A 12,416-nucleotide genomic window follows, 5' to 3' on the forward strand; every position below is an offset into this window, starting at 1 on the left:
TCCCATCTTAAAGGCCGGCAACGCACTTACAACCCCTCTGGTGTTGCAGGTGTCCATGGGCGGCGGTAATCGCTTACCATCAGGTGATCCGTCTGCTCGTTTGCCTCCTCTTCCATAAAAAAAAAACAAGTTCAACACTTAATTAACTATCAATCGTACCAGTGTCAATTTTACTACCTATTATTTTATTTTATTGTAGTGTGTAGTTTGTGGTATCCAGATGAACATACTAATAGTCCTCGCTAAATGTGACTTTGCATAAACTCGAAAACGGCTTAAGCGATCATGTTTGCTATAGTTTTTCTTGAAAGTCTTTTAACTAACTTTTACTTTCTCTTTTTTCATCAAAATCAAAGTGATTTGTTAAGATTTAGTGGAAACTATTTTCTCCCGAAATGGAAATTTCATCAATAATTTACGTATGTACGTTAGGTTAGGATCGCAAACCTATTCTTTCCTCTTAAAGGTGACACTCGGATGTCAAGTACTGCATTACTGTTGCGATATTACTATGGAGCTTGACAGACACAGCGGCGACATTAAGGGAGATATATAATGAAGCCCTGTAAACGTCAGCTGCCGCTTTGTTGGTGACCTTTTCCTTTAATGTGTTTGTTGCAAATTATTCGACGAGCTAAGAAATTTGATTACTCCTGTCCACTTAATTGAACAGTCATGATCATTATGATTATGACATAACGCATAAGTAATTGTCAATAGCAAGCTTTTTATGCGTTTTTCGTAAATAAAAGCTCACAAGAAATGATATTTGTCATGAGGTCTCTAAATAAAAATATACTGTATATATTTCGTGGGCCGCTTTTCCATGAAAATACGGCTACCTACGCTCTTTTTTACGCTTTTTTTCTTTTCTTTTCGCTTTTTTTGGTAAATATCAAATTAGGTATATATTTCGTATATAAGTGAGATTAGTGATGTCCTGTTAATGATAGCCCAAACTTCTGTTTCTAGTAGCACTTACTTCACAATTCAAAGCTCCATATTGTAAAATCCATTGTTATCCTGTTTAACAGAGTGATTCGTCCGATAACATAAGTCCAACGAAATTCAACGTTCCTGCTTAGGGAATGTTAGGTACTGGTAAAATTATAATCCTGTCGGCAGATCACTTGTAGGAAATATTTCCGGGAAGGGGAAATCAGCGGCACATCACTGATAGGGAGCCACCGTTACCTATATTTATTTACAAATACATTTGCTTTATCGTCTAGCATTATATTTTGTGTTCCAATACGGCATTCGGATTGTGTTGTTACTTACAAGTGTATCACAAATCGTCAAATTACACTGTTTACAAAATTGGCATTTTATACATACACGTTCATAATTACCTTCAGACATAGGCTGCCATAATCATAACCCATCCTGTAATCGGGTAAAAAAGAAGGATAAAGGCTTGCACGGCGAAAAATAGAAGATATTTTGGAAAGCTTTCGAATTGTGGATTGACAGGTCTCGAATAGGATTTGTCTTGCCTGGGAGTTCACTTACTCCTGTCAGGTGCGATAGGCAGCAACGTTATACGATAGAGATTCAACGTTTCAGGCGGATTTATATTTTTTATTTTTAACAATTATGGCCTGGAAATCGGTCTTTGTATTTGGAACAGAGCCCAAGTTTGTTTTAACAATTTGAAAAGGTCGAACTCATCGCTTACTTTTTAGGGTTCCGTAGTGAACTAGGAAACCTTATAGTTTCGACATGTCCGTCTATCTATCTGTCTGTCCGAGGCTTTGATTCGTGCTCGTTAGTGCTAGAAAGCTGAAATTTGGCATGGATATATAAATCAATAAATCCGAAAAAGTCGTACAATAAAATAAAAAATACTTTTTAGGATACCTCCCCTACACGTAAAGTGGGGGTGTTTTTTTTTGCTTCAAGTCTACAGTTTGGGGTATTGTTGGAAAGGTATTTCAAATCTAATAGGGGTCTCAACAAACATTTTTTGATAAAGTAAAAATATTTGGAGATAATCGCTTCGAAAAAAAATGTGTCCCCCTCCCCTCTAATTTTTGAACCATAGTTCCAAAAAATATGAAAAAAAATCCTAGAAGTAGAGCTTAAGAACGACACTAAATGAAATGTATAGCGGACATAATCAGTTTAGCTGTTTTTGAGTTATCGCAAAAAGTTTCCCCTTCATAGTAGTGTGGATGTACGCCACAGTTAAACGTTATTACGACATCAAATGGGTTGTTAACTTTATTTGGCATTATTCATGTCAATAAACTAAAATTTAAGATAAAAATTGCTTATTTTACTCCTTCTGTTTTTATTTGATATTTAATTACTCTAAAACAGTTTCATTGGCTTTATGAGTAATGCTGTTGACTATTGGTAGTTTTAGAACGAAAGACTTAAAAATGAAAAAGTAAGAGGCAATCGCGCTAATTTTATATTCTTATTAATATTCGTTTATTGCACTCAGGTACAATGCATTATGTCTTAGGACTTATTGCTATACTTTACTTTTTCATGATTTAATGAACAAAATAATTTTATAATTACTGCAGTTTGCTAAAATATGTGTTTTTTCATCTATCATTAAGCAATCTAAATGTTTTTCGTTATGGGATATTTATATTTAGATGCATGCAAAGTCTCTGATAGCAAGTAAGGTCAAAGGAAAAAATCATGGCCATACGTCTATTACTTTAATTAGGTACTGATTATGCAAATTTGCCTATTTGTTTAACTCAGGTGAAAGGTACCATTTCATACCTTGGTTTACAATCTACTATACTAATAGCTCCAGTTTAGCTTATTGTGACAGAAGGGTAACTACGGAACCTTACAATGTACAAAAAACTAAAATTCAATAACCTGATATTCGCCATCCCCGGCATGCACAGCCGTCTTGGTCACGATTACGCTCAGTGACATTGAGAGATGAACCTAAACCTACGGGTCCCGAACAGGATCGCCTCAAATGTAATCTTTTGTGCTCTCCATTCAGTTCCAATTTCAGGAAAAGATCTGTACTAAATGCTACTTTACTTCTGGAATTCTCTCAAGGTCCTCATTTCGATGTTGATTATTATTTTTGGGTAAATATGTCATCTTGTTTAAGATCTTAATATATTTAATTTTTAAAAATAGAAAAACGTATCCTTTTCTTTTAAAAACTTTAATATGACTAGAAAAGAAACTGAACGACCAGGGGACCGATTTTTGAATTTCGAGCGCTCGATTTCGTCACTCGAAAATCTGTGGAAAACGGCGAAATGGTATTTTTTTAAATACGAGCGATATAAATTGGGAATCGAGTGGTATTGACCACTCATTTTCAATCCCATTAGGGGAATTTAAATGCCTAATAGTGGAGATATTATTGAACAAAATACACGAAATCGAGTGGTCGAAATTCAAAAATCGGTTCCTTGTTCATGATCGAATCGTTGGGATCACTTGAGATTTACGACTAAGTATAACTAGTTCTTCTGAATTGTATTTAGTTCTACAAATGCTAAAAATCTTTATCGCTAACAGCAACTCCTATTTATTCCGGTTTTTTTATATACACTTAGCAGTGCTGCCGTGGGTGGCTGTAACAGCGATTTTTAAGTGACACACGATCCTGGATCTAACTATAGGTGTTTGTCGGCAGAGCCTCGCACCGCCGAGTATGCGGAGCTGGGCAGCGGGCCGGTGCAGGAGCGCACGGCGGCCGACACCGAGGCCGCGCACGAGCTGCTCTCCCTCGCGCAGAGCGTGCCGCCGCTGCCGCCACTCCCGCCGCCGCTGCCTCCCGCCGTGGTCACCGTTATCGAGCCCACCCCCGCACCGCTCCTTCCACTATACACGTACACCATACAACCCACTAACATATACATCATCGCCGAAGAACCACCGCTCCCCGTCTACACGACTGTTCAAGCCGTAGCGCCGTTTGAGTTCACTGGCATCGAACCGCAACTCAACTACATAACTTACCAGCCGCCACCTTGCGAACCACCACCTCCACCTCCTCCTCCGCCACCGCCACCGCCGGAACCAGAAGAAGATCGTCCACCGACCCCTCCGCCAAAGGGGCGAGCGAAATACGACTGCGATGAATGTGGTAAGCGATATGCGACTTCTTCCAACCTGTCGCGACATAAGCAGACGCACCGCAGTCTTGACTCGATGCTGGCGAAGCGATGCAACGAGTGCGGGAAGGCCTACGTGTCGATGCCTGCCCTGGCTATGCATGTGCTGACGCACCGAATGGGACACGAGTGCAGCGTGTGTGGCAAACAGTTCTCACGACCGTGGCTACTCCGCGGGCACTTACGTTCTCACACCGGAGAGAAGCCGTATCGCTGCGCGTCCTGCGGCAAGGCGTTCGCGGACCGATCCAACCTGCGGGCGCACCTGCAGACGCACTCCTCCGACAAGCAGTACCAGTGCTGCCGCTGCCGGCGCTATTTCGCGCTCAAGAGCTATCTCAACAAGCACCTGGAGACGTCCTGCCTCCCTCGCGGGGAAGGTCCCTGAGCGAGAGACGCGATTTATGCAACGAAAGTTTCTCTATGAACTTCTTTACACCTTTGTATTCAAAATTAAAGTAGCGGCTCGTAGTTTCGACGGCGTCGAAAGAAAAATAAGCAATAATAACGTACCTAATAACGATAGGGCTCTTTCCATAATTCTAAATTTAAAAAGTATATATATATATTTTTCAATTATTAGTCCCGAGTCGGAATCGTGTCAATTTATGGCAAGAGCCTATATGTTACAGTAGTGTAATATTTACACGTTAATGTATAGTTAAGTTAGCGTCGCATGGGTGGTGTGACACTTAGATAGTAGTTACGGTGATACGTAGAGACTTAATGAAACCGTCGAGCTGTGGTACTAAGAGAGCAATAAAGTAAAGAGCGTAGAGTGCCAGTGATAGGCGATAGGCGACGCACGAGTAGCGTGCGAGGCGTAGCGAGTAGCTTAGCGAGTAGCGGCCCGAGAGGACCAAACTGTTGCTCGGGCGCTGCCGCCAACCGCACCCGCGCCCGCGTCTGCACCCGCCCCGCCCGCGCCCGTCACCTCCCCGCTGACGCTCGCGACCTCAAGCAAGGCTGGTGGCGTGTTCGGGACCGCGGACGCGGCCGCTGCGAGCGAACGCCGCTTTGACTTAACCGTGGACATCACACTTCAAACACATTGTTTTGCAACTTGCTCTTACACTGCTCACTCAGTCTTAATAAACTTTGCAAGGTTAGGAGTATATAGGGATAAACACGACCAATTTTAAAGGTATAAAAACACGTACCTGTAAGTCCAGCGTTTAGTAGTCGGCGCACGGCTATTAGAACTCGCTCGCTTCAACCACCAGTTGCAACTCCATTTGGCTTGCAGAATGCTCTGAATGTGCATGAAATGAAAAGCGCTCACCATTATAGTACTCTCATTGATTTCTCGTTTAAAATTAACCGATATGAAAATGTATCGGTTAATAAAAATGTACACCACAATATTACCTCTTTGTAAATTCCAGAATGTAAATATTGGACATAAAAGCAGCTTAAATTATTAAATGTGTTGTAAAATGTCGCTCATATTTTGGTGCGGTTAAAGCGAGCGCTCCGTCAGGGATGCGGGTCGTGTCTAAAATGCCGTGAGAATCGCAAAGAAAATATAAGACGACTTTGCTGTTATGAAGTCTAATGTTTATGATCGGATACGATGCAGTCGTAGGGTGAGACAATTCTCACATCGTCTATAGGGAAACGTCACAAACCTCGAACCTCGGTACCATTTAAGTTTAAAACACTTTCATGCATTCAAGTTTTATTTCAGGAGACAAGTGCATGCTGTTGGTACTTGGTACGTAATGCATGCGTTTTTCCAAATTGCAGATCGACGTATGTACAGGTAAACTAAGACGAGTTTTGAAATGCGGGTTTTGAAAGAAAAGTATTTTTATAGAAAATTGAAATTTTACGTGAATATTGAATATTTCACATTGTCATTCCTTTGGCATTTGTTAGGCTTAAGTATACAATATGTTAAATACTAGCACATTTGCAGGCACTCGCGTGTTGTAAGCACCCACAGTCAGCAGAGACGATTATTAAATCCCCATTTTCGATATGACAATATACATACAAGACGGACAACAATATATTATGAACACATTACATAACCGTTCATAAAGCATAGTTCATATAGAATTGGTACGCACTAGAAAATTGTTATTTTTTAAAGTTAATAGAATAAGAAAGTTATGAATGGTGAATTTTAAATACTAATACTAATGTAGCTTTCAAAAATGTATAAATTAAAAAAAAAACTGTTTTATGTAAGTAATTACGAACTGTTTTCATAATGGACCCCCGTCATTTTCTGCACAACACTTTTGTCGACATTTTTGGCGTGTTGATTTCTTGTAGATCGCAATGAATTGATACCCTGGACAATTTGACTAGTCATGTTTAATTTTTTTTTTCATGATTGCCCAGTAGTTTCTGATAGATTAAAATTGGGGATAATTCGAAGGATTCATCTCGCGGGGTATGTAATTGGCCTGATTATTAGCATACTTTTTTTTGAGTAGTGGCAGCTGGCTAAATCTGGCCAACACTTCACAGGACCGTTATGGGTTCTGATAAATGGCAATACTCATTTGTCTAAGCACTCTTTAATATAAAGGTCCGACTTCATTGTTGACTATGTTATAAAACGTTTCGTCTTACAGACGCAATTATAAATTCCTTGCCATATCGTATGTTTTTTTGCGAACTTGTCAAGTTTCACGAACTTATATTTTTCGGGTAAATTACCTCTATTATTGGCCATATAAAACTTCGAACCGAGTAGTTGATTAAAATCGAGTTTTACATACGTCTTTTCATCCAACAACAAGCAAACTTCGAATTTTGTCACTCCTGTTCGTACAATAGTCGAGCTAGTGTTTTAGCTTGTCGGACCTGTTTAACAGACCGATTTGGCTGTTTTTTTTCGATAGCTCTTATAGCCTAACCTCTGAGGTGAATCATATTTATCTTTCTAGAAGTTTCTTTGAATTTTTGGGATAAATCGTAATTAGACCGTCCTGAATTTTGTTTGAGTGACCTAAGGACTTTTTTCCAAAATCTTGTTATTTGTCCCAGACCTCGGATTAGTTTGTATTTTCCTGTCGACTGATAGAGTCTCCTTGTAACGTTTTATGACCCTACAAATACTAGCTTTTAGCATCTTAAGTGACTTAGATGTCTTTGTCCGGGATCAATAAGAATTTTCGAAGTATTTGTGCACGATCAATCTCCTATTCTCAATTTTCATGATTGAAAACTTTAAAATGCATAAATTAGAAAAATAATATTTTCACCTTTAATACTTTGAAGGTTGATGATTGAACTGTAATTGTTAATTTTTTTCCCGCCATGGAATTATTACTTTTTAAACATTGCTAATTATGTGCCAATTCTATATGAACTAAGCTTTATTACAAACTGAAATTAATCATGTTTTATCCCTTTAAGGAGAAGATGCAAAAACACCACATAAGAACACCCCAAAGCAATAAAAACGGGTTACATTGTATATAGTTTTTTCACATATAAGCTGTAATCATGCTGCTCAGTTGATGTGATATGAGTGACTTGGATTGCTTAGTCTGACGTTACTGAGGGTCAGGACTCTCTTACATGTACCTACTGCGTGGGACATCTCCAAAGTACACATGATGAAACAGATCCACGTCATTAAAATGGCTGCATCTTCCCGTTGGATAAGTTTAAAATAAAAATGAATAACCCTGCTGACTGCACGTGAACCTAATGTAAGGTAGGAATAAGGAATTATCTTTTGTAAATATGCTTTGAAAATATACAATCCAAACTGAATAAACAGGACCATGTATAATGCTTTTAACATTTCACATTTAGCTGTTCTAATTTAATTTAACATAAATAAATATATTTTGTTGCGGCGATAAATTGATAACCTACCAAAATACGTAGCCAACAACGAGGTCCACGTATTTAAAGTACATCTTAGGTAAAATATATATAAAAAAGTGTTCTAACAAAGAACTAAAAAGTAAAATCAACTGTTGAATAAAAATATAACGATTACAAAGAAAATACAATAAAATAACACAATAGTACGATATAGCAACGAAAACATGATAGCTCTTACTGGATTATTTATTTCATTTAAAGTATTTGGAATAATAAAAATTAAATTAGAAAATAGTTTTTGCTCAATATTGTTAAGGTTTGGTCAGAAGTTTTACTCTTGAGTTTAGGGTAGTAAAGACCTGACTTAGTCTAATCTTGGTATTTCATCTACTTTACTTATACATATAAAAATAGGTTCATGTGGCATTGCTTTAGTTTATGTCAAAATGATAAAAACTAATCAATGAATAATTTTGCTGATGTAAGATTATGAATCACATTTACTAGCGATATAAAAACTTCATTTATGGCTTTAATTTTCATCGCATACTTATCCTAAAACGTTTTATGTATAAGTAGAGAGAATCATTTGTAAAATTTAGTATTTAAGCACTACCCACCTTAGGTTATACGTCTAGTCAATTTGATAATTTTGTCAATTTACTCTATTCAACTGTGAAAGAGCATTCGACTGACGATGATGGTCAGAATTATTTAAACAATATTTATGAGGACAGGAATACGTGTGTCAACGAGATTTTAATCATGTACTAAACGGTTTAAGGTATTGCGTCTATGTCCTTGTATTGCTACACTCGTTCTTTCAGTTGTAATCTGAAACACTTATTTGTATTTACTACACGTAGATATCACATCAGTAACATTATCAACTACACACTGTGTTTTGATTCAATGTTTTAAGTGATTATAAAGTATATAAACACAATAAATTAATGCATTGAATTGAAAATTAAAAGTAAATCATAAATTCTACGATACAGAAAGTTATCAATAAGTCAGTAGCAATAACATATCAGTTACCCTAAAAAGGACACAAGTGAGAAATGTGTTTATAACATGTAAGCCCACCTGAGGTCAATTAGTGCCTCTGTAGCCGTTTCGTGGTTCTGAATTGCTGTATTCAATCTAGTCAAATATAAGTACCTAACTGAATTAAGTGGTACAAACATACATTTACATGGGGCTTTAAACATGTCTGCCAGCGACCTCAATTTTTGTACAGTGTCCCTAACGACTTGAATCGTGTTCAGATATCGGAATATTTATTTAAGATGATCTTGGCTTCAATAAATCAGATTTTATCTGAATATAATAAAAAAAACATTGTCAGTGAATCTTGGTACGAGGTGGTTCGTTTGTAAAAAAAGTGTCACCATAGAATATAATTATGTTTAGCGTTGCTTTTGTGTTTTAAACGGTTTCTTGAGAAACTTCAGAATAAGACTGATAGAAGAGTGCGGTAGTGGCCCGGCGCCGAGTCGACTCGGTATATCGAGGAAGTCTTCCAATCATCGTAACGGTCTCAATTGCGTAAATAACTTAATGGATGTGGCTACGCCAGCTCGATGCAGAATTCTGTGTTTATCATAAGTTTGACTGCAATGCAGTTCATCAATGAATGAATGTAAAATGCATGAATCTCCCTTAGAAAGTAGTATATGCATTTCAATAGGATTTTTATAAGATTAATGGCTAAACAAACATGCATAGACAGTGGCGAAGTGTAGTAGTAGTAGGTACGAATCAAAAGCAAAGCCAGAGGTAACATACCTCTTGATTCCCTTATGATCTTATAGAATAAAAAAGTACTAGAATCATTAAAAAAAGTCAAGCTGAATTTATTCTAGCTGTATGCTAAACTCGCATAGTTGTTTATAAACTTCAAAAACTCTATAACTAGTGATATAATACTAATGAGCAAGATAAAAAAGACATCTGCTTAGTTGGCGTAGTTACAACTAATTGAAATTGTAATCAGTTCAATTAATAAAGTACTTTGGTCTAACTAAAGTTTCGTAAACATATTTTAATGATTAGTGGGTAAAGTCTGTTAAAGTCCAAATTCATTCAAAATATCATACTTAAGTTCAACAAAACTAATTTACGCAGTAAGTAATTTAAATACACTCTAATATAAATATTATTTTAATCGGACATACATCAAATCTATGTCAAACTGTAAATATGAAATTATTTCATGTTATCCCTCCCAATTAATTAATATTTCAATCAAATATATAGAGCTATACAAACTTTTCCGTAACCAAACCTTGGTGGTTGTAATGGTAAATTATAGTAGGTTAACTAATATTTAGCCTTTCTATGAATACACGGTGCTCACGAGGAACCCGAAAGATTTTAACCACGGACTTCTGAGGCCAAAAGAAGGAAAAAATGTTATGAGTTTCAGTAAATTTAGCCAAAAAAAAATTTTTTTTTTTTTTCAAATGTTGAACGTATTTGTACATAAAAAGTTAATGTTATGGTAAAACTGGCACTGAAAATATTTTTTTACGTTTTTTTTTGGAAAAACTAGTTCTTGCAAAGGTTACTTGTCACTTTTTGACATCTATCAATAAGGATATTTAGACTACGCCCCATAATGGCATCATCACGATCAAAAAGGCGTTTTGCACTAAGTTACGATAAGAAGATGTTTTTTTTTACATTGGTATTAACTCTGAAACTAGGCGAAAACCAGAAAAGTTAATATGACATTTTAGTCTCTAAATGTGATCAGTAATACACTGTCAAAATCTTTCGGGTTCCTCGTGAGCACCGTGTATTTTCAAATTTCACTGTCTAAAGTGATGTCCAGCATTAGGTAGTGTACGTAAACTGACATTTGCGGGGTTTTACTTTGTGACTTTACACCGCGTTATGGTTTACCTACTTATAACAAATTTCTTATGCTCTTTTTATTAACGAGCGTAGTTTTCTTATTCTTATTTAACTGTAGGCAATAGAGCACACCTTGACTACTGAAATTAAAAGCAATAGCTCTTTTTTCGATGAAAATAACAATCGTGTTATTATTGTTTGATAAGAGCGCGCATGTACGGTATTTCCCGCAGACTTTCATGTTTATGGTCCCCTGTTTACACATTTATATTTTTAAAGGGAAGATCTTTAAAAATATGAATGTGGATCTTAGGTACTCTAAATTGAATCAGGATATTATTTTACGTTGGTAGTTTGTAAATGTTCATATTTACAAGACAAGTGGGTATCTGCTAGGGATTAGAAACGCTTCCCATCTCAGATATCTCGTATAAATAATGGGAAAATTGACACTACTGGGATACCCGGAACTTTACCTACTGGAGCTCACTTTACTTCTTTTTGAGTACACATCCTATATTAAATCTACATATTTTTACAAAACTAAAACTACTATAACATGCCATTCAACCTTACCTGACTACGAAATCAAACAGTAATATCAGACCTTCCCCAGTCCGAGACTAAAATTAACCAATATACTATTATTTAAACCTAAATCACTTACTAATTATAAGTACTCACCCATAAATTAATATCACTGTGTGTCAAATAATAAATCACACTTAGAATAAGTTGGGATTTAAGCACTAGTTTTATAATAGATTAATAAAGTTTCGTGTATTAGTGCCGAGTAGCGGCATTTAGTATAACAGGTATTTAATACTAAGTAGGTACTTTTAGAACTTAAAATAAGATACCAGAATACCAGCAACTGATACTGCAATTTCTGTAAAATAGGTAATAAGGTTCGTTACACATTAAATTTTTTTACTTCATTAATATTTGTAGGAAGTCATTAAAAATGACTATTATTTAAGTTGTTGAACTGTGAATGTGATACATACCTAAGTCAATAGTTACCAATATTCCAAAGACCTTAATGTCACTCATTTGGTAGAAATACACAAGAATGGATGATATTTATCACTTGTCCTGGGCTTAAGAAAACACCGCTTAGATAAATCAACTACAAAATAAAAACTTTAAAAACAAAGTGTTACCATTTACTCTTTTAAGTATTTTTTATGAAAAGTTAAGTAAAGTGAGAATGTTAGAAAATATATTTGTGAAAGACTGCGATTGTGTCATATTCAAGGAGCCAGGTTGGATATGATAAGATATGAGATAATGTTATATCATTGTAGTTGATGGCAATATAAATGAAACAATATATGGGTACCTCTTTAAAAAAAGGGGGTGCTTCTCGGTAAAGCGCCTAACTAACATAAAATCTGCCATTTATTTGCCACTTCGTGTGCGCTTTAGTTTTTGAATACTCGATTTAATAGTAGTTTAGATGTTCCGTAGAGCCAAAAATATCGCGTAGTGAAACGGCTGTCTTTATTCAATTTAACAATTTTAGGTATATGGTCTGGGTAAAGAAAAATTCCTACTTAAAATTATGTCAAAAAGCAATATACGACGTACAATTTTAGAAATAAATATGTAAGCGAAAACAATATTAAAATTCTGGTTCAAAATTATATTTAC

The 12,416-nt window shown here is 36.2% G+C and overlaps 1 protein-coding gene across 1 annotated transcript in view; it reads left to right on the forward strand.

Annotated features, from left to right (window-relative positions):
- The window catches only part of LOC133522978 (zinc finger protein SNAI2-like), a 72,589-nt gene extending 65,720 nt beyond the window's left edge, over positions 1-6,869 (forward strand). The window contains exon 3 of the mRNA XM_061858512.1: positions 3,629-6,869. Within this exon, the coding sequence (XP_061714496.1) occupies positions 3,629-4,497 (869 nt within the window). The 3' untranslated portion in view covers positions 4,498-6,869. The remainder of the gene's footprint in view (positions 1-3,628) is intronic.
- The last annotated feature ends 5,547 nt before the right edge of the window (positions 6,870-12,416 follow it).

This window comes from Cydia pomonella, chromosome 1 (genome assembly GCF_033807575.1).
Source record: "Cydia pomonella isolate Wapato2018A chromosome 1, ilCydPomo1, whole genome shotgun sequence".
NCBI classification, from domain to species: Eukaryota; Metazoa; Arthropoda; class Insecta; order Lepidoptera; family Tortricidae; genus Cydia; species Cydia pomonella.